This window comes from Trichogramma pretiosum, unplaced genomic scaffold (assembly GCF_000599845.2).
Source record: "Trichogramma pretiosum strain Unisexual culture from Peru unplaced genomic scaffold, Tpre_2.0 scaffold25, whole genome shotgun sequence".
Taxonomy (NCBI): Eukaryota; Metazoa; Arthropoda; class Insecta; order Hymenoptera; family Trichogrammatidae; genus Trichogramma; species Trichogramma pretiosum.
In genome coordinates, this window is record NW_019641621.1 from 233,824 (window position 1) to 258,264 (window position 24,441).

General features: G+C 43.5%; 3 protein-coding genes across 9 annotated transcripts; 2 read left to right on the forward strand and 1 right to left on the reverse strand.

Annotated features, from left to right (window-relative positions):
• Positions 1-2,036: 2,036 nt before the first annotated feature.
• LOC106654168 (probable glutamine-dependent NAD(+) synthetase) lies at positions 2,037-16,819 on the reverse strand. 5 transcript variants are annotated; one of them, XM_014373898.2, is made up of 12 exons: positions 16,343-16,819; positions 16,121-16,275; positions 15,805-15,861; positions 5,983-6,151; positions 5,655-5,910; positions 4,961-5,153; positions 3,626-4,518; positions 3,328-3,536; positions 3,026-3,251; positions 2,781-2,957; positions 2,607-2,706; positions 2,037-2,524 (listed from the first exon to the last, which is right to left on the reverse strand). In XM_014373898.2, the coding sequence occupies exons 1-12, from the start codon at positions 16,657-16,659 to the stop codon at positions 2,496-2,498; spliced, it is 2,781 nt and encodes a 926-aa protein (XP_014229384.1). In that variant the 5' UTR covers positions 16,660-16,819; the 3' UTR covers positions 2,037-2,495. The 5 variants fall into 5 exon arrangements, with proteins under 5 accessions (XP_014229384.1, XP_023314568.1, XP_023314567.1 ...); XM_023458800.1 differs by having other exon boundaries at positions 15,805-15,864; XM_023458799.1 differs by having other exon boundaries at positions 2,610-2,706; positions 15,805-15,882.
• LOC106654167 (cytosolic carboxypeptidase 2) lies at positions 8,296-14,720 on the forward strand. 3 transcript variants are annotated; one of them, XM_014373894.1, is made up of 9 exons: positions 8,296-8,488; positions 8,587-8,762; positions 9,147-9,505; positions 10,242-10,510; positions 10,608-10,760; positions 11,095-11,405; positions 11,474-13,201; positions 13,308-13,523; positions 13,604-14,720. In XM_014373894.1, exons 3-9 carry the CDS (start codon positions 9,271-9,273, stop codon positions 14,121-14,123), a joined length of 3,432 nt encoding a protein of 1,143 aa, XP_014229380.1. In that variant the 5' UTR covers positions 8,296-8,488; positions 8,587-8,762; positions 9,147-9,270; the 3' UTR covers positions 14,124-14,720. The 3 variants fall into 3 exon arrangements, with proteins under 3 accessions (XP_014229380.1, XP_014229379.1, XP_014229382.1); XM_014373893.1 differs by having other exon boundaries at positions 8,296-8,762; XM_014373896.2 differs by lacking the exons at positions 8,296-8,488; positions 8,587-8,762 and having other exon boundaries at positions 9,333-9,521.
• Positions 16,820-21,080: 4,261 nt separating the features above from the next.
• LOC106654169 (cytochrome P450 4g15) lies at positions 21,081-24,396 on the forward strand. Its single transcript, XM_014373900.2, has 6 exons — positions 21,081-21,140; positions 21,654-21,904; positions 21,984-22,181; positions 22,591-22,843; positions 22,925-23,556; positions 23,630-24,396. Exons 2-6 carry the CDS (start codon positions 21,673-21,675, stop codon positions 23,995-23,997), a joined length of 1,683 nt encoding a protein of 560 aa, XP_014229386.1. The 5' UTR covers positions 21,081-21,140; positions 21,654-21,672; the 3' UTR covers positions 23,998-24,396.
• Positions 24,397-24,441: the final 45 nt, after the last annotated feature.

The following is a 24,441-nucleotide window of genomic DNA, read 5'->3' on the forward strand; positions in this document are numbered from 1 at the left end:
CTCTTTATCACTGTAAATTTCATTGTATTAGCTGGAAAACGATACGATAATGAATGCGCTTTCTGTAAATATTATAAACATTCATTCGTTCGAATGTTGACTTGGTTAAGATTGTGTATACTTTATTCATTCATTACTGCTTCATTCTAATTCTAATTTGGTATGATGACTTATGAAAATTATGTTGAGACATGTACAAAATATATGTGAAGTTGGATTCTCAACGAAAACTTCAGTACTTAATCGATGCCTCAAATCGACTTGCAAGTTGTCATTCATTGTATAATTTGTAGATAAAAATTCGTTCGTTTGTAAAATGACAATCAACGTTGACGTTAACGTTTTCGGTTACTACATCTAAATTATAAAATAAATATAATAAATAAAATTTGTTTGTTATATATAATAACATAAATTAGCTCATGAAGTTAAGAATATTACTCGCATTTTAAATGTTTATGGAATGTTATGGAGGTGTGACGTACGATTAACAATAGGTAATAGATTTAAAATTGTTAAACTTTAAAAAAATACATTGAAAAACCACATCGAAAAAAAATTGAAAAAAAAATTGAAAAAAAAATTGAAAAAAAAATTGAAAAACACATTCAAAAGAAAACATTGAAAATGCTTAAAATATAACTCAAAGTTTTGACTTAATCAAGTCAGTTAAATGATAGATTTTACTATAAAAAGTAAGTTTTTTAAGATTGAATATGTAAATTTTGTGACTAGCATGATTTTTTCCGTTTGGCTGTATAAGAATTTATAAATAATGTTGTGATAAGATTTCGAAAATAAATCTTGCATGAGAATAGAGAATTATTGTATGCGAGTATTATTCTTAAAGTATTTTTATTATTAGTAAAGGAACAACAATAGTCACTTCCTAACTTAATGTTTAATTTAAGTTGAGCGTAAATTGAAAAAAACTGCCCCAGTAGAAAGCTTCTTTTTGGGCCCTATACCTTGATGGAATCAACATTTTCTGCGATGGAAATCACAATTTATTGTAAATGTACTTCAGAAAGTAAAGCATCACGTCCAACAATACATGCTTAACAGCTCAAAGTTGATAAGGTTGAAGCAGCCTTCTTCATTTACTTCTCTAATAAACTAATGTACTAATGTGAATAAACACACATGATACATTTTGTTAACTGTAAAAATGCTCAAATTATTTGATTTGCATTTGATACTTCATCATGTAGAAGTACGAGAATTGCACTGCTAAAAATATATAAAAATTAAAAACTGTAAAGATATTATTTCTTTATTATTTCAATACTCAAATCGAAATCCTCAATCATTCAAAGTATATTTGAGCTTTACTTACATCCAGTATTTTGATGAACCTCTTAACAGCACACTTTGGAAATTCAGGTTTTAAATAATTTTTATGATAATCGTATAATATAATCGTTAGTTATATGATAATGACTATTTTATTCATATCTATACGAATGAAAGATACTATTGACTTTAAAAAAATGTATATTTATATATGATAATATATATTTTAAAATATATATTTTTATATAAATATATAAAACAATATCAGATAATAAATGCTTGAATGTACATGATGATATTTATTTTAGAAGAATAACTTAGTTATGTAAACGAAATTATAAATCATGATCCATTACATGAATATGTTGTTACAAATATAAAAATGTCTATTTTAACTTATGACATTATTATAAAATGACTCGATGAGAGCAAAGTGACATTAATAATAAAGAAATTAGTGCACATATAAAACTAGTTTTATTACTTGAAAATTTTTTCAGTACTTTCGATCATGTTGTTTTGAATTTGGATATTCATAGCCCTTAATTACCTCTTTATCACCATTCGATAATACAATCCTTTTTTATATACCTTTTGCTTTTTGTTACTTTTGAGAACTATTTTTTCGAATATGTAGTTTTTAAGTTACAGCAACATTTACATTTCATTTACATACACTTATATTTACATTTGCATTTTCGTTTTGCATGAAATAAAAATAGTTTGAAAAAATAAAAATTTAATTTTTGTTCGAACTGAAACAAATTTATTTAATTAAAGAAAAGATTTACATTCTTTCTATTGTTCGTATAATAAATTGATAAAGAATCAATAACGACATAAAATTACAACTAAAAGTTGGAAGTATAAAATACATTTCATGAATCGTTGATCTAAAATGCTCGTTAAATTGGAAATTTTTTCTTAAAATATTAACAATGAACTACAAGTAAAAAATATTTAGGAGTCAAATTTTCAGGATAAATTTCAGGGTCAACATATATAGAAATTTATGTTAAGTAATACCGTAACATAGCGATATATTTTTAAAGCATTGATCAAAAATAAATCTCTTTGAACTTACAATTATTCTAAAATATTATCCGGTTTGTACACTATTGAATCAAAATATTGCTAATAATCATTTTGATAAACAAAAATATCCACAAACAGGTAAATCCTCTATTCAACAATTATTTCAACTAGACTGTTACTCCAGGATATGCTTTATCTAGAACAGAATTTAAAGAATGAATAAAATTTTCCTTTTAGTAATAAACGATATAAAAATAAACATCATGACGTCAACTTACTACCAACAACTCTTTCGATAGGCAGAATTCTGGGTTTAACAGGTACAATCGGCGCCTTTTTTCTGGGTCGCGATGACGAATCTTCGTTTAACATTTGAACCTAGATAATGAATGATTTTATTTATAATTGTCACGTATTAACTTGAAATTCAAAAAAAAAAAAAAATTGCATACTTTGTCATCGATGGCATTGAATTGCCACTTCCACATATGATTATAAAGGAATGGTCTGTGATCGAATCTGTTATCATCCGGACTGTAAGTTTCCATATGAACCGACGGAGTCAAAGTTGTCATTTTATGACGATTAATCGCGTAACAGCGATAAAAGTGTTTAACTTTGTCCGCGACCTGCAATAGAAAATTTTTTTTAATACAAGAATAAGAAGATTCGTAAAAATTAAAACAAAAGCGTTTACCTCTTTGGGAGTTATATTATCCCAAGTATTGACGAGATTGCAGAACATCGAAAAGGGTCCCGCCCGATTCTGCTTTCGGAGTCTACCGAAAATGCCCAACTCCACGTACGTCATTCCCATGTCGACTTCGTCCAGTTGCGCCAATTGGCCCTCTTTGAGGGGCTCCAACTCGGCGGTCGGAGGCGCCTCGAGAATCTGATCGATGGCCGGAATATTATATTTTCTCCTGAAACGATCGAGATCAATACGTAAATTCGATTCTCGTCTTCGAGCGAAAAATCCTTTTTTTTTATAATTCTAACCGGAAAAATTTGAGGAACTTCTTCAAATCGGTCTTGGCGATTCCACCGATCGGATTGATGTCGGCACTGCTGCAGTCGTACTTGGTGAAGTAGCCTCTCAGAGCCTCGTCGACGTTGCTGCTACCGAGCACCAGCAGACCGCCCGGCCTGTTTCTCACCCACAGCATCAATTGCGCGAACAAGTAGGCGATCACCATCCGTATTCTGGCCTGCGCAAAGGATCAAAAAAATATTATTCTCAATCGAGTCACGATAGAGAGAATGTGTCCTTAAACAGCGAGTCGTCTCTCGCTCGTACCTGAACGTTCTGCAGGGCTAAATTCTCGCGCGGCGAGCCGCCGTGAGCCTTGAACTTGGGCGTGAGCTTGGACACCTGCTGAAATATGGCCAGTATCGCGCTGACCGCCGCGTCGATGACGATGCTGTGATGATACGAGCCGAGCTGCGCCGCCAACTCGGCCGCGCGAGCTTTGGTCGCCGAGGACGAGTTCTCCGTGGCCATGTAGCAGGTGACGAGGAGCGTGTTGCAGAGCTGCTTCGCGTCCGTGGGCACGTAGTCGGGATCGCCAACGATCTTGCGTATGTCGCCGAGGGCCTTGCCGTCGCCCTGCTTCACGGCCTCGACGATCATGCAGCACATCGAGTAGACGATGCAGGCCGTCGAGGACGAGTCGACGCCGCCGCTGAGCGGCAGGAAGAAGCCACCCTGGCCCGAGCGCCTCAGATAGTCCCAGAGCCAGCAGGCCGGCGCCATCGAGATTTCCTCCTCGGGCGTGTGGCAGGCGATCTTGAATCGATTGTCCTCGTCGACACTGTCGTCGTTGATGAGCCTGTCGGGCACGCCCGAGAATGGATTGTCCGACGACAGCGCGAAGTCCACCCTGACCCGGGGATAGGGATGCGAGCGAGCGGCGAGATGCGAGCGCGACCTGATGCTGTTGCGATAGCTGCGTATGTCCTCGAGATCGACGGTGGCGACGCTGACCTCGACCTCGTTGAGGCTGAACTGACGCGCCTGATTGAGTATCTGGCCGTTGAGGGCGATCATCGAGCCGCCGTTGAAGTAGATGCGGGTGCCGTCGCAGCCCCGCGCGTTGCTGAACATGTAGCAGCCGCCCGACTTGAAGCTCGCCGATTTCACCAGGTCCACGGTGACGTAGGCCTTGCGCAGCTCGAACTGAGAGCCGCTGCCTGTGGAGTTTGGAGATTTCGGTTTAGAGATTGGATATTTTTAAAAAGGGTGGATTAAAAAATTGCTAAAAAGGAGTGCTAGATACGTAGTTTACTAGTAACAATCTAGACTAGCGTTAATGATCTAGACAAAAACTACTAAACCAAGCGTTATAAACTTTCCATTATATCCATGCGATGAACTTTTCTTCCTTTAGATCCATCCCCCTCATCGTGAAGAATAAATAACTTGGCAGTTATAAATCTGTTCGTGTGCATTATCGTCAAGAAATAACTTATTTTGGTTTCGTATATGTTTCTTTAATAATTATTTAATTTCAAAATAAATCACGTTCACGCGCGCGTTGATGCATGCGAGAGATGACTTATTTCCGCGACGATTTCACTCGACGCGATAATTAATTCTCAAATACACAAACACAGAGAGACTACTGCTTCGTACCGTTTGATATGATTTCGACGCCGTCCAGTGCCATCGGTATGTGAGTGCTGGCAGGATTCCACAGCTCTTCGCAGATCTCGAATCCGATGCAGGTGTCGCGGGTGGAGATGACGGCGTCGCCGAACGGCACCGTGCTCTGATTCGTTATCTGGACGATCGAGCGCGGCAGGAAGTAGTCCTCCACCGATCTTTCCTGGGAATTTAATTAACAAACATTCAGAAATCGAACTTAATGATTGGCGCGATGTTTTCGACGTTCGAAATTTTTTTTTTAATCGAGCATTTCGATATATAACCCCCACTTCAAAGCGCTGTATACAGCTCAGTTACCAAGATGGTTTTTGAGGGATAGTTATTGTTGATATCTGCGCGCTTCGTGCGACCTTAATACTCGATTCTTTGGTGTCAAAGTGTTGGTGGTTCGATATCGGTTGGAAGTGAGAACGAGTTAATCAGTCACCGTTGATCAAGTTAATGTTTTATATAATCGCGGTTTTTAATGTGAATTACAAGCAACGAAAAAAATTATACTTAACCTAAATCAAAGTTCCAAAAAAAATCCAAAAAAACTCAAGCAAAAGTAATTGGACAGTTCTGACAGAAAAAAAATAATCTTGGTAACTCAAACATCGACGCGCTCGAAGAGCTACGGTACAAAAAATAGTAAGCAACGACCAATGCCCGATATCCTTACTTTGGTCCAAGGCGAGAACCACCTGGACTCGCGATAATTGTTGTCCTCGGCCATGATCATTTTCGGCCTGATGAGGAGGATGCGTCGATTGAGGAAGGCCACCCGACAATTGTAGGTGACGTTCTTGTGCATGACCGGCATGCCGACGTCTATGAGCACGTCGTCGCACTCGGCCGAGCGCATGAGGCAGGCCAGCACCTCCCAGCAGTGCTGCAGCGTGTCGGCTTCGTAAAAGTGATCTTCGCAGCTGTAGCCGCTATATATATAATAGAGAGAGAAAGTTCGAAATTAGCCAACAGAGATGCGTCTATGAGAGCAGAGCGCGTACCTTATTTCAAGTTCAGGGCCGCTGCGAAACGTCGCGCCGGCCTCTTTGGCGATCTGTATGCTCTGCAGTATGCGCCTGTAGTTGCCCTCGAAGTCCATCGCCCATTGATTGAGCGTGCACACGGCTACGGTCACCAGGCGGCCCATTTTATGCTGCTCTTCTTCCTCGTCTGTCATCGTTGCGTTGCGTTGTATCGGTTGTTACAAATCGATGACGATCGGAAACGAGAACAGAGAGAGAGAGAAAACGAAAATTATTATAATTGTTCTCCCAGGACTCGACGAGCGTCGAGAGCAGTGTAGTCGCGTCGTTTTGTGTAATGCACGCGAAGGAACAGCGAATGTTTTATCGATATCGCGCGAGATTCTGCGCACGCGAGTTCGCTCAACTTGCAAGTTTCTCTCTGTGTACTGGTAAATATCACGCGTGTGCTGCGCGCGCGAGAGAGAGTTTTGGAATTCATATAACGATATAATTACTCGACTGTAACACGTTCGATCGATCGCGCGAAACACTCGCAAACGCGTAATAAGGATTATGTATATATGCGATGATAATTACGAGGAAGTACGTAATAGGTAATGAGCCCGTGTTTCGGAAGTAAAGGTGCACCTTGGAGGTTTTTCTGAACGAGGGAGAACTACGTCATACAGCGAGAGAAAATTTCGTATATATACCTACTCTCGAGGCGTCGGCGTCGCGGCGAGGGAAAGAGTTTTGGGATATATGTTGTAAAGAGAAAATTGAGGATAGTAAGTCGCGCGCGAGTTCGAAAATAGCGTTGCCGAGACCGTGCGAGTTGACTATAAATATGTAAAAGACGCGAAAGTATAAAACACAGAGAGAAAGAGAAAGAGAGGAAAAACAAGAGTAAGCGCGAAAATTTTCGCGCGCGTTCAAGAAATTTCGATAATACATTTTCTCAATTTTTTTTTTATCATCAAGGTTTCGAAGAGTAGTCACACTCGGCGTCGTCGCATTGATGCACGAGTATATATAAGCTAGAATACGGTCTCGAGCGTGGCGCACGTGCGGCGAGAAACGATCCGTGTATATATCGCCTCTAATTACCTCGATAGCGAAACGCGGGTTTATTTCTGTACTCACGCACGTAGTATACGGATCGTTATTTTTACGCGGGTCAAGCTGTACACACACAAAACCGATATATAGACTCGCGCTATCGATAGATTTATCGATATATTTATACGCGTCGAGCGCAGAGAGCCTATATTATTATCAATGTTGTGTGTGGGTACGCGATTCGATGAATCAATGCGAGGTATATATACCGGTCACGTGGACTGGAAGAAGAAACGCAGCTGCACAATAGAGACGATTGTTTTCTTTGTGCGCTCGTGCACACAAGCGCGCGTGTGTGTATGCAAAAATTGGCCATTAAGAAATTCGAGTCTCTCTCGATCGGTTTCCGACAAGCTGCAAATAGCTGTCGTCGTCGTCGAGATGATATCGCTATGTGTCTATTAACGCTCTACGTCCGTGCATAAACTTGAAACGGTCGATTCGTTCGGGACGCCGACGACGAGCTTTTTGCTCCGCTTTCTGGTCGCAAGCTCGCAAGCTCGCGCGGGAAACGCAGCAGCTGTGCGTTTCGTATCGTTTCGTTCACGCGCGCGCGAGAATGTCGAAAGCACGACGACGAGCAGCTGCAAGTTGCATGTGTGCGCAAATCATCGTCAAAAATAAAACGTCAACGGAGCAGCAGCTCGTGCGCGCACATTCGAAACACGACGGTACGTACGAGTTTGCGATACTTCATCTATCACTTCGTTTTCTCGTATCAGTAGTGACTACTGGGAATAAGAAGCAGAGAGAGAGAGAGAAAAAAAAAAGATATTCGATACGTTTTTCTGCAGACACTAATCGCGTTGGCCGCGGGCCAAGAGCAAACTCGGGCGCGCGCGGGCATATCTGCTGCCACCAACGCGCACAGAGCAGAGAGAGGCCCGCAAGCTCGATCGCCGCCGCGATGTATATCATCGCGTTGCAATTTAGAGGGCGATCACACGCGACTTTTGCGCGAACGACGGGGGGGTAGGAGTGGAGATAGATAGTCAGTCGGTGTGCCCGAAGAGTCTCTCGACTCTCTTATACGTATCTCTATATATACGATGCGGCGGCGGCGGCGGCGGTGGCAGTGGCTGCTTGTGTGTACACCTGCACACAAGAGAGAGAGAGAGAGAGTACACAGTATGTGCGAAAGCTCGTCGATATACGGCCGCCGTTGCCGCCGCTGCTGCGCTTCTCTCTCTCGCTGCTCGTGGCTCGTGTGGAGCAGCGGCAGCAGCAAAACTCCGCGCGTTAGTGTAGTACAAGCTCGCTCGCTCGTCGTCAAGGAGAGAGAGAGGCTCTATAGAGGCTCTTTTCTGGCTTGGGTCGTGTGTGTGCGTGCGTGTGTGTGCAGTGCCGCCTTCCGCGATCGACACACTGTGCGCTCTGTGTGCTCTGCAGCCGATCCCACACACAGACACACACAGACACAACCGTAGTACATAATAGTTATCAGTTTCGAACAGTAGCAGTTCTTTCTTTTTCTTTCTCTTACTTTCTTTCTTTCTTTTTTTTTCGTTCAACTTCGATCAGATCGTCATTACCGATAGGTATATAAAATTGAAAAGTTTTGGTGCATAGCAGGCTAGCTCTCTGCGGCAGTGGCAGCGGCGGCGAGGTCGTCGTTCGCTCGCAACTACTACTACTACTACTACTACCACCAGCTACTACTACATTTTTTCCGAGACTGCAGCAGATTTTCGCATTAGGTATATACCACGAGAGAGCCACTCGACACGATTTTTTACATTATTATTCGGTCGCGAGAGACGTCGAGACTCGCGACCGACCAACTGAAAATTCGTGTATACTTTTGCCAACCTTTGCCACGGTTTACATACGAGAGAGAGAGAGAAGAAAATTAGTGCGCGGGAAAGTAGCGCAGTGATGGTGCAATTTTTCGCGCTTTCATCGTGAATCACTCGTCGGAGGCTCGTAAATCATTTCTTTGCGCGAGCGGTGTTTTTTTTTTGTGTACGCTACGAGCCTCGAATCGATTAAAATGTTTATTTATATTTTTTTTTCTTCTATTCGCGATAAAAAAATCTAAAATTAAGCGATCGTAAAGCTGAATTTGTTTTTCTCGTGTGCAGATATCGCGATGGTTTCATTGTGCGAGTATGATCTTCGCGTCGAGCAGCTATCATCATCATTATCATTGGTGCATCAGTGAATGACGACGAGCGGCCGATAGAAAAAAAACCATGAGGAAAGAGGATGCCACAAACGAGCTTGAATCCACAGTCCGGGGTGTTCGGCGGTCAGAGAATCAACAACAACAACAACAGTCACAGCGACAACAACACAGGCAGCGGCAGCAGCTGCGACTCGAACGATCTCAGCAGCAGTCCGCAAGATCGGGAGGAAAATGGAATCGTCGTCGACGTCAAACAACGTCGAGAAGAGCAGCAGCAGCAGCAGAGTGAAAGACCTGCAAGCTGCATTATTTCCGGTACAGCCGATTCCTGGTAAACTAAGTTTTTTTTTTTTTTTTAATACTATCCACTGCAGAGTGAAGAGTGATGCACAGTGATGACATGCACGTCGTGTCGTACGCGCACGTTCACCTCGCACACGACTGCTTTATTATTATGATCGTGAGTGTGTAAGCTTGCAGCGCATTTTTGTCCGAAGTCAAAAATTTCGAGCCATTGTGTCGAGCGCGAAAAAGCCGCTAAAAATAATAAATACGCGCGCGCGACATTATAAAGCTCGTGTTAAAAATCTATATTTGAAACGCTTTGATGCACGCGTGTGTGTGTGTGTTCGAGGAGGCGAGAAGAGAAGAGCAGCGGCACATCGCAAAAACCCGAGATTTTCATTTCCGCGAGTGAATTAATTATTTCGTCGATTGCGCACAAAGATTTATTTGATATAAAATTTGGAATTCTCAGAAGATAGAGCGAGAGAAGACGAAGAAGAAGTCAGTAGTAGTGGCCACCGAGAGCGTCTTTTTGGCAAAATACACATTTTGGCGAGCGAGATTATAACCTTGATGCAAAATCTTTCTCACACATCTCGATATTTACGCGTACACGCGCGCTCGAGTGCTTTGTATAACTGCTTTTATATTATCGTTGTTATTATTATTATTTGTCATTATTTATTACTATCGCTCTATCGAATTAAATTAACCGCTGCTGCGAACACGAGAGACGAAAATAATGTATACATATTTTCGCGCGCAGGAAACAATCTGGTGAACCAGCAATGCCTGCCGACCAAGTTCACCGGTGGGGCTTTCGATCATCATCAGCATCGCAAGGATCTGGACTCGGTGCTGTCGCTCACCGGCGGCTTTCACAGCAGGTCGTTTCGCGAGCACAGAGACCACCTGCACGTACAGCACCACCACCAACAGCTGCAGTCGCTGCTGCAAGCTGACCCCTACAACAACTTGTTGGTCAACGGCTTGGACGCGCTGAGGCAGGAGGCGCGATGGCCAATAGAATGTCAAGTACGTGTGAGAATTTGGCAATGCCGCGCATTACGTTTGCGAATAGTGACCTTTTTCATAAATTCGGGTAATTTATTATTTTCGCTCTCTCGCACAGGTGCTTCCCGATCGAGTGCGCCACATAGATTACAGCCCCGCGGAGCCGGAGCCCTTCAACGTGCCCACCGGCAGGGAGCCCAGACCCAAGCCCGTGGGCGAGGACATGGGCACCGTCATCTTCCGCTACTGTCCAGCCACCTCGACGAATTACGTAAATATGAATATATTATTTTTTTTTAGAGCACATTTTCGAAGAAATAATAATTATATGTATAAAGCGCGGAGACGATTAGGCGCGCAGCGCGAGCGCGAAAAAAATAAATCGCCCGCCTGAAAAATGCGGCTGGATGAAAATAATTCCCAAGCCCCACGGAGAATCCGCGAGATGTAAGATTTAAAAATACACTCGCGCTGTTTCAGTGATGAAATCACTGTAGGTGCAGTAAAAAAAAAAACAGAGGAAAAAATAGATGAATTAGCACACGGGGAATTTGTTTATTATTTTTAGTAATTCAAACTATCTCTAAACTAAATTTTTAATGCAGTTCAGCAGATCGTGCATCGGCGGCAGTGCGGCACTGGAACGAACCGTGGCCGATCCGTCGTCCACCACGACGACGACCAACGTCAACAATCAGACGGCCACCGACGAGACGATATTATCGCCGCCGCCGCAGCCGCAGCAGTCCAACGACCTGTGCTTCGAGTCGAGATTCGAGTCGGGCAATCTGGGCAAAGTCATCAAGATCACCGACACGTACTACCAGCTGCATCTGCGCAAGGACCTCTACACGCAGCGACACATGCAGTGGTACTACTTCCGGATAACGAACACGAGGAGCGGCGTCTTGTACAGGTATACGGATGACAAAAAATTATCATCGAATATCATTCAAACGATCCATTAACTTTCGATCTTTTTAGATTGTCGATCGTGAATCTCTGCAAGGAGGACAGCCTGTACAACGAGGGCCTGCGCCCGCTCTGCTACTCCGTCAAGTCGGCCAAGCTCAACTCGGTGGGCTGGCGTCGCTGCGGCGAGAACATCTGCTACTACAAGAACGACGGCTGCTGCGGCACGGACTCGGGCGAGCAGCAGGACCAGAAGGAGCGCCACACGCTCACCTTCAACATACGCTTCGAGCACGACCAGGACACGGTCTACATCGCCCACTCCTACCCCTACACCTACTCGGATCTGCAGGACTATTTGGCGGGGATCGCCGGCGATCCCCTCAAGACTCGCTTCACCAAGCTGCGCCTGCTGTGTCGCACCCTCGCGGGCAACGGCGTCTACTACCTGACCATCACGGCGCCGCCGGTCAACGACAACGGCAACTGCGAGGCCGGCAGCGGCACCACCGCGTTCAGACGCAAGAAGGGCATCGTGATCACGGCCAGGGTGCACCCCGGCGAGACGCCCTCGAGCTGGATCATGAAGGGCATCTGCGACTTTCTCACGGGCGAGTCGAATCAGGCGCGCGAGCTCAGGGAGCGCTTCATCTTCAAGCTCGTGCCGATGCTGAATCCGGACGGCGTGATAGTGGGCAACAATCGCTGCTCGCTGTCGGGCAAGGATCTCAATCGGCAGTATCGCACTGTGCTGAGGGAGAGCTACCCGTCGGTCTGGCACACCAAGCTGATGATCAGGAGGCTGATGGAGGACTGCGGCATCGCCATGTACTGCGATCTGCACGCGCACTCGCGCAAGCACAACGTCTTCATCTACGGCTGCGAGAGCAAGAGGCCGGGCTGCGGTCCGCGCGAGGGTCGACTGGCCGAGCAGGTCTTCCCGCTGATGCTGCACAAGAACGCCGCGGACAAGTTCAGCTTCGAGAACTGCAAGTTTCACATCGAGAAGGGCAAGGAGGGCACGGGTAGGGTCGTGGTCTGGCTCATGGGCATACAGAACAGCTACACGATGGAGGCGTCGCTGGGCGGCTCGGTGCTGGGCTCGCGCACGGGCACCCACTTCAGCTGCCAGGACTACGAGCAAATCGGCAAGGCCTTCTGCGAGACTCTGCTGGACTTCTCGGACTCGGATCCGCTCAAGGAGCGACTGAGGAGCAAGATCATCGCGAGGCTGATCAAGGAGGGCTCGAGCGCCGACGAGCCGACCAACATCGAGCTGACGGATTACTCCAGCGACGAGGGCGACACCTCGGACAGCTCGTCCGAGGAGGACAGGTACACCGCGAGCGAGATGCTGAGGCGCAGGCTGAACTCGTGCGAGGAGTATCTGGCGGCGCCGCCCCCGTCGCCGCTGCTGCTCAAACCAGCTACGGCCGAGTCCTACGGCAGCAACAAGAAGCAGTCCAAGTCGAAGAACAAACTGCCCAAGATCGTGCTGATGCGCAGAAAGGCGATGAGAAGTAGAAAGACGCTGGATCTGCCGACCACCGATCCGGGCAGCGACCTGTACGAGCTGTCCGATTCCGCGGACGAGACGACGACGAGGCTCAAGGTCAAGAGCTCCGACGAGGAGGAGAGACTGATCGAGCTGATCGAGAAGGAGAATCGGCGCAGAAAGCAGGCGGAGGAGCTCGAGCTGCCGCAGATACCCAGGCCTCGTAGCGTCTCCCTCGGCGAGGACATCATTGGCGCGGATTTGGACAAGAAGACCAGAAGATTGAGGCACAGACGCATTCCTATGTGAGTATCATTTGATTAAGTAATTAATTAATCGAGTGACGCGCGTGAAACAAGCTCTCTTTCATGCGAAATTCGTCGATCTCATCTACGTGCGTGATCTTGGCAGGCCGCTGAGGAATCTGTCTCCCACTACCCAAGATAATGGTCAAGCGATGAAGGTCAAGCTGATGCCGCTGAGGCAGAACTATTGGACCGGTGTGACTAATTGCGACTGGGAGAACGAGGAAAATCTCAATTATCTACAAAGAAACGACTGTCCACTGAGCTGGGGTGTTTCCAAGATGGCTTTCGAGTATCAATCCGATAGCGAAGCTCTGTTACTGTATGCCATTTATTATTTTTGTTATTAAAATCTAGTAATTATGGTGCAAACTTGACAGGACATTTATGTTGTGTTTGCAGGTCGTGTTCAAGAAAGTTGGAGGAGCTGAGCTACATGCAGAGTGATTATAAAAAGACCAAAAAGAAAACTCGTAGAAAACCATCCAAGATAATAGATGCTTCGACTGTGATCAATCCTTTGGATGAAAAGAACCAATCGAATAACAAGAAGAAAAAGCCCAAAGTGAAAAAACCAAAAAATGTCAAGTCTGGAGTGGAATCCTTGGACAATGACATTGTGCTGGTAACCAATGAGTTGGACACGTTGAAGTTATTTGGAACAGCAAAATTACCAAAAGTTAATTCTAAACAAAAGTCAGAGTCCAAAAAAAAATTGAACAAGAACATAACGGCTACAATTGCCACTTCCAAGCTGCTATCCAATAAAGTTTCAAAAGATTCTATAGGCGACAGTTCAACTTCAGATAACATAATGGTTGCTCTGAAACAAAAGAGCAATGGAACTCAGAAGAAGAGCAACAACACTACAGGAAAGAAGCGAGCTCAAAGTGCAGTTGTATTTAAAAAAGAAGCAAAGTAATCTTTAAAAAAAAAAAGTAATTGTAACCAAGTGACTGCCCATTTATATACGTATAACTGCACTGCCAGTTGTTGTATTCTGTGTATCGCGTATAAGCTTTGTATGCTGCGCTACACACAACGTAATATATGAACATTTTTTCATATGTAATAACAACTAAGCTTGTTTTGTTATTTGACTAATGATCATTTTACATTATATACTTATAGGATTTAGATATACCAAATCATTGGAGCCAAGTGTTTGTGAGAGATCATAAATACTAGCTTTTATCTCAGTTGAAATGTTGTACACAGCGTGTGACACAAGCGTACAGTGTCATGCAAGAAAAGATTTTAATTGAAAAAAAAAAAAAAAACTGTTTTTTATTCTGTACAAACACAGAGAAAGAAAGGGAGAGTAAGATAACGTTTAAAAGAGTTGAATGTTGACGTCGTTGATTTTTTAATAAAAAAAAAAAGTAAAAAAATGTTATTATCGTTTTTTCTGCAATTCGACTGCAGAAGAGAGTCTCTGTTACATTACGCTGTTTTCACACACACAGTCTCTTGTATGGTGAAATTTAATAAAAAACTGAAAAGAAAGGTTATGATTGTACCGGTTTTGTTTTGACTTTATTCGAATTGCCCTGCACTGCACACTGCACATACACACACAAGCACACCCACTGCACCGCAGCTGTACTGCTGCTACTACTACTACTGTCGTCGTCGACGAAGAAAAATAAAAAGCAAAACACAAGAGGTACCGAGTATAATATAATGAGCCGCAGCAGCTGTGCAAATCTTCTCTCGCCTGAAATGGGAGTACTTGACACTTTGCGTAATCACACTGTACTACTTTACTCTACTACGGAATTTATTACCGAATCACTCACGGAGGCGAAACTTGTGAATGAAATCTGCGCTACCGGTACCGCGGCAGCGAACATCGACTACGTTTATTGAGATAGCACCTGCATTGATATACATGTATACACAACGAGGTGGTGCTGCTCCGATTCGCCGCTAGCCCACCAGATGTCGCGCCACTGCAGTCGTCGGCACCGATTATCGTTTAATTGCATAGCAAACAATTAAATTAATTTATTTCCTGAACGTAACATTTATGTTTGCTTTTTACATTTTTTATTAATTATTGATTTATTAATGTTCATTTATAGCGAGCCTGACAAGTTAACAATAAAAGCGTCACATTGCTAAAACACAATCACCTCTCATTCGGTAAGTCTGATTCCGAGCGATCGTTCGAAACACCATCGGGTTTAAAGGCCTGATTATTATTTCGTCGGAAGTCATTCACTTCGGTCGAATAAAGAGTTTGTTTCAAGAGTTTATTTAATTCTCCGCTTTTTGCCATTAAGATCGAAACGAGATCGAAATCGTACACGACTCGACGAATGAATTTGCAATTATTAGTAACGATCGATTCTTTTGTTAAATCGATGACAAAAATAATGCCATTTCTTTTCAACGAAAGCATCGTTACGAGTCTACAAGCCAACATTATTTCCGTCAATTTAATCAATCAAATTTCATTATTCAAAGAGAGTATAAATATTTCGTTAAAAATAATGCGATTTGTCGAGTTTAGGTAAAGCACGCGCGAAATCGATTGTTAATGCGCTATTGGTGAAATTTACATCGGTGAATATTAAGAAAAAAGTATGAACATTTTTTACCTGACTCTAAATCCTCTTTGTCCTTAACAATAGATATCAAAGAGAAATCTGCAGAACCTGCTGATACATCCACATTCACTGTAAAATCATTTTAAATTTTTAAAAATGGTATAAGATAAACGTTTAGACATATCCAATGAAAAATAATTGTGTTATATGAATGAGATAATTTTTTGCTAACATAAATACACTGTGCTGCTGCACAGAGTATAACTACTGATGCATTGTGTTGGAAACAGCAGTCACGTTGATCTTACAGTCCATCAAGTTGAACAGACAACTGTTCAAAAAACTTCACAATAATTTGTTGCCTTACCTGTACTAGGAGAGAGAAAATCGTATTGCCCAATTAAACGATAATAATCAATATAATCACTCAATTCTTCTACCCTATTCCTGAAAATTCTCAATTTTTCATCTCCAACATTTTTTAGGGCTGCCTGCAGTGACTGTGGTATTGGCACATTTTGCCTGAAAAATAAATTTAAATTAATTCAAAGTAATTGCGAAGTTACTTGTGTCACTGATTCATACTTACTTTCTCAATAAGCTAACTTTGAATACCGTATACGTTGTTTCTGTGGCCCAAATTTTAGATACGTAGGGTGGCTGTGTGGGCGAGTCACAAGCACACAAAATAAGTTCTCGCACCCACCATTCCTTCACCCACTGCACGTATTTACAAACATATCTTTTGGTTGCCTGAGTTTTCGCTTTTTCCGAAAAAAATTTACGCCAGCTTTCGTTCACGATATTTCCAGTTTCTATCTCTTGTCTTCTGGAGCGACACAATTCAAGAAACGATTGGAAGTGTTCTTCCAGGATTTTATTTGGAGCACCCCATTCTCTCCCCATGGTGATTCGATGGTGTTTTGAAGTGTACGAGACTCCTGAATGAACTAAGCTGATTATTTACTAGTTGCACTTGGAATGAAAATCTGAAGTTGAAAGTATTTAAATTTACACTTGTAAGTAACTGAATCTAGTCATACAATGAGCAGAGGATAGTATCGCTGGCTGAAAGCATGCCAGTGCCTAGCTTCGCTATTCGTCAACATAAAATGTCAACACAGCTTCACGAGAGACGCTTGTTTGTATAACATACGCGTCAATAATAACAATAGAATACGGTAGACCGGACCGCGTTTACATCGATGTTTAAATATCCTTTCGGTAACGGCAGATTCTGAAAATATATGTCTTTACATGAAAAAAGCCCTACCTACGATGTCCGAAAAGTAACGGGAACAGGTCCTCGTTTGAGGTTTAAAAACGTGGTTCTAAAATTTAGCAAAATCGCTCTCGAAACTTTGCTCTTAGGGTAAAATCTATGTTAACAAGACGTTTTCTTACGTAATTTTGTGTGAAATCGAATTCCGTAGTCAGTTTTGACTCAGGAATACGATTTCATTTAAAAAAATGCACTTTTTCGACTTCGTCAGTTTTTATAAAAAATCGCATTAAAATATTGCATTAAAATTGCATTAAAATATCTGAATTGCTATTATTACACCACTGATTGATATCTTTGCGTTATAAAAGCACAAGACTTCCGTAGCGACAAATTTCTCAAATATCTTTTGAAAATGCAGCACCGCTACCTATTTTGTCTTATATTAACACCTACATTTTTGAGTCACGTGTTGCAGATGAGGAAAAAACAAAAGATCATCTCGCGCAGTTTGCATCGCATTATATATGAGTAAAATCACGTACAAGTACTGGCTGGTATACGGCTCGTTGTACGAACGGTGCGTTGAAATGTCGCAAGCATTTTCTCAAGGGGTCGACAATCGGCGACCTCGCGCATCCGGTCATTGTGCTCGAGCAACATCAGCGGCAGATATCGCGTTGTCTTCGTTGTGTCGCGTTCTTTCAAGTTCACGTTAAAAAAAAAAAAAAAGAAATGATCGCAAAAATTTCGATTCAACTTGTGTCGTAGTTCTAAGCAGCTGCCGCCGGGGTTCGGACTTTACCGACGATCAAAATTGATTTTCGAGAAAGCTGAAATGTATATAACGATTCGAATCTGCGGCTCAAAAATCTTAGCTTTTTTTCATAACGTAAAGAGTCGAGGTACATTGAATCTTGGAGCCACGATTTTTATTAAATACTCATTGACAAAAAAAATGTATATGAGTATTATATACCCAAGTTTCAACGGAATGCTTTTTAAAAAGGCGTTTTGATATTTCATTTTTTTTTTTTTTAGTCAAGTTCATTACTACCTAAAAAGTAATATTGTACTTGCAATTCAAAGCCTCGCGATCGCCCTACATCCAGCGCAAAATATGACATTTTCCATATAGAATAAGCAATTATAGATAGTAGATAGCAGCACGAGGTAATCGATTCGTTCGATAAAGAGGCATCGAATAATTTTGCAAAATTTTGGGAAAATGTTTCGACTCTGTGAAATTCCATCTATTCTCCGTAGGCGGCTTCTGTGGCGCGGACTAGCGAGCAGTACAGCAGCGCACAGTATACAACAGGTATATAATCACGAGGCGGTGGCGGCGGCGGCGGCGCGTGCGTGTCGCGCTGCTGCAGTCACCAGCACAGCCGAGGGAGCCGTACCTATACATATATACAACGGAGTCGAGCTCGAGCACGAGAGAGCCGAGCGAAAGGGAGAGTGGGAAATTATTGAAAACGTTGCTGGAAGCTCTGCTCGCCTGGTATCCGCAGAAGCTAGTGTGCAGAGGGAGCCGTGTCGACGAGAGATTAGGATTAGATGTCGCTCGGTCGAGAGAGAGAGAGAGAGAGAGAGAGACCCTCTCACTGCGCAGTCTGCCTGTATATGCAACAACTATATAGTTATAGATACTGTGTACATACGTGCAAGGCTTTCACTTGTTGTACTAGCTCCCGCGCGATGTATATATGTACTACACGCGCTTTCGCTTTTCCGTCGACGTCGCGTCGCGATAAATTCTGTTACAGTACGATGATGCAGTTCGCACCTTTCGTTCGGACACTTTTTTAAGATACGATATCTCCGAAATTATATCTAATAAAAAAAAGAGGACACATTTCCCACGTACTTGATCATTTTTGCATGCATTCGAGGAAAAATTTTAGAAATGGAAGCTAGCTTGTATCAACTCTGGCATTCTTATGAATCCATTTTTTCTCACGTCAATTATAAAAAAAAATTGATACAAGACAACGGACTGGATCAAGCGTTAAACGAAGCATATAGATAGAGTCAGCGTTTAATCAACTATAATCGACTGCGAGGGTAGTTTATACAGCAGCGATTTCGCCGAAGGGCTGAAAGGCTGGGCTCGGCTGCCATCGGTGGGTGGGTGGTTGGCTGGTGTTTGAGGGTGGCAATCCACCTTCCAGCACACACACACACACATAGTTGGGCTGGTCTATCGAGCCTCGCAGCTCGCATACTGCCCTAATAGACTAAGTTGCCCAAACGACGAGCTTCGTGTATAATGCGGCAGTCAGGCGCGCTTCAATATAGAGCTTGCGACCAGCTGTATACCACCTTGTATACGTATTACATCCATCGACTGCGAGCTTTTTTCACCTCTCTATATACTTATATCTTTTTTCTCGTTCGATTTTTTTTTTCTCTGTTAAATTTATCAAACTGAGCTTTGGAGCAGTCGAGCTTGCGGACGACTGCGCTTTTCTCATATGGAAATCGTAAAATACACCAACGTCAACGAATAATTGACATTTTTCTTTTGCGTTCATCGATACATTGGAAACTCGCGAGAGAATTATTGATCGATAGCAGTGACGCAGACCCAGACTGACGTGTCGACGAAATAATATTCACCACGGCGCGCGTAAATATTAAAATGCAAAATAGAGCAAACGCTTTGAATTACATACGATGAAATCATTGCCCAGTAAAAAAAAATGATGAATCGGTCTCGAAAATTTTCATCGGAAAATTTCTGCTATACAGTCCCCTATAATATTAAGCGCGCGGGGTATACGTGCGCGCACGAGCTTTTTCGTCGATCGCGGAAGCCGGAAAATGACGGGCCGATATAATGACAAGCTTGAATATTTTACATAGCTGCCGCTGAGCCGCTGGCCGCGTCACGCGTCTATACGCGACAGGTAGTAGTACACGAGTTTGAGAGGTCACTTTTTTCGAGATGTAGATGCTTTCGCGTATGTTGGCGAGCTGCATGCCGATGAACGCGCGGCCAAGTGAATTGTGTGATAATGAGCTTGGGATTCTCTTTCTTTGACACGATGGGTATTATATATGACTTACGCACACGAATAGGCTCGAGCCAAATGTTGAGAATGTAAATCTAGCGTACTCGGGGCTTATCTCGCTGTGTTCGATCGATCGGCAATAACAATGGCGTAAGTGCGAAGAAGACCCTACTTCGATGGACTTGTACATTTTTCGGCGATGCAATTAAATTAAGCGAGACTATACGTGGGCCGACCGTACGAAAAACACGTGTCAATGACTCGAGTACTCCCAAGAGCAATACGATTCATGGAGCTTCTTTACCATAATTGCTCAAAGTTTAATAGGATAATATCCTGATTGAAATTGTTGAGTTCAATTTTTCCAATGCAATGAATAATCTTAATAAGCTGTTGCTACCCGATAGTCAACGAGTGACTGTCTCCACTCAATACTCTTTAACCGGTAGAAAAAACCGTCTTAAAACCATTCTATACTAGTGACTATATAAAATCAAAATTAAATTAAAAACAATACTGGATTTTATTTAAGGAACATTTTACATGAAATCTCCCTTCAACATTAGTTTATAATAAATAATATATGAAAATGCAGTAATTAAGTTCAGCCTCATCCGCTAGATGGCGAATACCTTTACTGGTACATCTGCAAGTGGCAAAGTAAAATTAACTGTATAAGTATTCCAATTTTTGTCGGTAATTTTAGCATTTTTTTTTCCGAACGATCGACGATAACCGATTCGAGCACGTGAAAAAATGCTGGAAAAGAAAAAATATCCGGCGAAATCGAGCACGATAGCCAACGCTGGGCTAGGCCTCTTTGACTTACACTCGTTCTTTCTATTTTATGTAAAAATTTTTTTCACGAACGAGTCAAAGTTCGCCCAAAGTTCGCTCGCGGTCCCGTCCGCTATTATCCGCGATTATTGTTGCGCGGCGTCGAGGGGGAAAAAAATCGTAGTCAAGTTTTCGCGGGTGGAGGGGGGGGAGACCCGCATCAGGACATATAAAACGATCGCGCGGTCGCGGCGGCCTCAAGTAGTTCGGTGGTGGTTCATCGGTGCTGACGATTGAAAAAAAAAAAAAAAAGAAAATACCAAAAAAAGTTCAGTTCGATTTTTCCGTTTTTTTTTTCGTGCAATAGAGTAAGTGCGAGAGTAAGTGCGTTTCTGTGTGCTGCTCTCTCGACGTCCAAGTGGATAGGAATTTTAAAGTTCGATGCCGAGTGCGCTCGTTTTTTGATTTTGTGTGTGCTACTGCTGCAGTTGCTGCGAAGCTATCTCGACATAATTTTAATTCTAATCGATAAAGGATACCGAAAACCTCAGTGAAACATTAAATCTGAAAACGCGTAGTTGATAAAAATTTTGCAACATTTTTTAATAGTTTTTAATTGCAATAAATTATTAATTAGTACAAAGAATTTTTAATTGAAAATTAATTCGAGTAGTTTTGTTGCAATAATAGTCTAATGAAACTGAACAATTGACTTTTTTTCCTGTTTCACACTTGCGCGCGTACACGAGCATACAGACGCGCTCACTTTTTTTCAATACCTCGGGTCAATAATCCAAAAAAAAAAAAAATTACTTGGATTCGATCCGCACCGCGACAAAACACGAAATTAACCTCGGATTCGACGTTGTTTTTTTTTGCAGTAATAATCGGTGAGCAAGGATGTCGGCAGCCGGACCGGAAATGGTGACTGGCACCCTGGCCACGGCCTCGGCCACTGGCGCCTTCTCGGCGACCAGCGTCTTCTTCACGCTCCTCGTGCCAGCCCTGGTACTCTACTACATCTACTTCAGGGTGACCAGACGCCACATGATCGAGCTCGCGGACAAGATCCCCGGACCCACTGGATTCCCCCTGATCGGCAACGCCCTGGAACTTCTCGGCAGCTCCGACAGTGAGTAGAAAAAAAATTATATAATTGTATTTTTTTTCACGCCTTTTCGTTGCTTAACTTGACTTTACTTTTTCAACAGCCATCTTCAAGAACGTCTACAAGAGATCGTTCGAGTTCGACCAAGTCATCAAGCTGTGGATCGGACCGAAACTCGTCGTCTTCCTGATCGACCCGCGCGACGTCGAGGTCATCCTCTCCAGTCACGTGTACATCGACAAATCGCCCGAGTACAGATTCTTCCAGCCGTGGCTCGGAAACGGTCTTCTCATCTCGACCGGTACGTATTTTATTTTAATTTGATATAACAAATTTACTCGATCGCGTGATCGCGTAGCCGCTTAATCGTTCGCAATCGAGCGAACGGATTTTTCTAGAATTATTTTTAAATCGCTCGATGGAATTAATAAAAGATCGACCGCGATGAATAATTAATTTTTTTTTTTTTGTTAGACTTTTTTCCGTCTATCGGAAATGTGAAAAAGAATTCACACGAATTAAGAAATCGCGACGACGCGCAAATCGTAGCATGAATAAAACTCATTGTCTTTTTTTTTCTTCGTCTTCATGCATAATTAATGGACGATCGGTGTATTGTTTTCGGGATCGTGACACTTCCACTTTTTACATCGAGCATCGATAAGACGGTTGCGAATGTACTCCACTAAAAAAAAACAATCGATCAACAGGCCAGAAATGGCGCGCCCATCGCAAACTGATCGCCCCGACCTTCCACTTGAACGTGCTGAAGAGCTTCATCGACCTGTTCAACGCCAACTCGAACGCCGTCGTCGAGAAGCTGAGGAAGGAGGGCAATCGCGAGTTCGACATCCACGACTACATGTCCGAGACCACCGTGGAGATCCTCCTTGAGACCGCCATGGGCGTGTCCAAGACCACCCAGGACAAGAGCGGCTTCGAGTACGCCATGGCCGTCATGAAGTGAGTGATCGATACGCATCGATTAAACGAAAAGAAAAAAAGAAATGGATCATGAAAATTTTCATTTTTCCTTCCGCTCAGGATGTGCGACATCCTCCACTTGCGTCACACTCGCGTCTGGCTGAGACCCGACTGGCTGTTCAACCTGACCAAGCACGGCAAGGAGCAGGTGAAACTGCTCGACATCATTCACGGCCTCACCAAGAAGGTCGTCGCCCGCAAGAAGGAGGACTACAAGAGCGGCAAGCGCAACTTCGTCGAGGTCTCGAAGGAGCAGGCCAAATCCACCACGGTGGTCGAGGGCCTGAGCTTCGGCCAGTCGTCCGGCCTCAAGGACGATCTCGACGTCGACGACAACGACGTCGGCGAGAAGAAGAGGCAGGCGTTCCTGGACCTGCTGGTCGAGGCCAGCCAGAACGGCGTGGTGCTGACCGACGAGGAGATGAAGGAGCAGGTGGACACCATCATGTTCGAGGGCCACGACACCACGGCCGCCGGCTCGAGCTTCTTCCTGTCGATGATGGGCTGCCACCCCGACATCCAGGAGAAGGTCATCCAGGAGATCGACGAGATCTTCGGCGACAGCGACAGACCGGCCACGTTCCAGGACACCCTGGAGATGAAGTACCTCGAGCGTTGCCTCATGGAGACGCTGCGCATGTACCCACCGGTACCGATCATCGCTCGCGAGGTCAAGACCGACCTCAAACTCGGTTAGTATCGATCGATTCCTTTATTTTTTCTACCATTATTCAGTATGGCTCATCGTAATTCCGTTTTGCGCAGCGTCGGGAGACTACACGATCCCCGCGGGCTGCACCGTGGTCGTCGCCACCTTCAAGCTGCATCGCCAGCCACACATCTACCCCAACCCGGACGTCTTCAATCCGGACAACTTCCTGCCCGAGAAGACGGCGAATCGCCACTACTACGCCTTCGTGCCGTTCTCCGCGGGTCCGCGCTCCTGCGTCGGCCGGAAGTACGCCATGCTCAAGCTCAAGATCCTCCTGTCCACCATACTGAGGAACTACCGCGTCAAGTCCACCGTCAAGGAGGAGGACTTTAGGCTCCAGGCCGACATCATCCTCAAGCGCGCCGAGGGCTTCAAGGTCAAGCTCGAGCCGAGGAAGCGCGCCGGCGGCGTCAAGGCTTAAATTAAATTTCTAATTGTTAATAATAATAAAAAAAAAATTACTGTTACTTTTATCAATTTACTTTTTTTTTTTGCAACCTAGAAGATTAATCGATTGATTGTTTTTCGAATGTACTTGTATTTTTTTTGTTCGTTGTCCCGAATTCGATGAAAAGACAGAGAGAAAGAAGATTTGTAACGACGTGCCTTTGAAAAATCATTGTACACGCTCAATATACGCAACGACAGTTACCCATTGCTCGGGAGTCGCAGGCGCAATCGACATCGCGCTTGTTAATTAACTTTAACATCGTGTGGTTGTATAGAAAAAAATCCTCTTATTATGTTTTCGTCGTTATGAAGGGGTGTTGTTAGATAAATTTGATCGATGAAATAAAAAAAAAAACTTTATACGGCCGAATACGATGTGCAAGCATGTTGTCTTTTTTCTTTTGATTCCATACTT

Bases quoted from the DNA above. Each gene is read 5' to 3' on its own strand.
- LOC106654167 (XM_014373893.1), top strand. From the start codon at position 9,271: ATGCCACAAACGAGCTTGAATCCACAGTCCGGGGTGTTCGGCGGTCAG. The intron at 10,761-11,094 runs GTAAATATGAAT...TTTTTAATGCAG, and splicing joins CAGCCACCTCGACGAATTAC to TTCAGCAGATCGTGCATCGG. The intron at 13,524-13,603 runs GTATGCCATTTA...TTGTGTTTGCAG, and splicing joins GATAGCGAAGCTCTGTTACT to GTCGTGTTCAAGAAAGTTGG.
- LOC106654168 (XM_014373897.2), bottom strand. From the start codon at position 16,659: ATGGGGAGAGAATGGGGTGCTCCAAATAAAATCCTGGAAGAACACTTC. The intron at 5,911-5,982 runs GTACGCGCTCTG...TTATATATATAG, and splicing joins GGCCCTGAACTTGAAATAAG to CGGCTACAGCTGCGAAGATC. The intron at 4,519-4,960 runs GTACGAAGCAGT...CAAACTCCACAG, and splicing joins CGTCGAAATCATATCAAACG to GCAGCGGCTCTCAGTTCGAG.
- LOC106654169 (XM_014373900.2), top strand. From the start codon at position 21,673: ATGTCGGCAGCCGGACCGGAAATGGTGACTGGCACCCTGGCCACGGCC. The intron at 21,905-21,983 runs GTGAGTAGAAAA...CTTTTTCAACAG, and splicing joins ACTTCTCGGCAGCTCCGACA to CCATCTTCAAGAACGTCTAC. The intron at 23,557-23,629 runs GTTAGTATCGAT...CGTTTTGCGCAG, and splicing joins CAAGACCGACCTCAAACTCG to CGTCGGGAGACTACACGATC.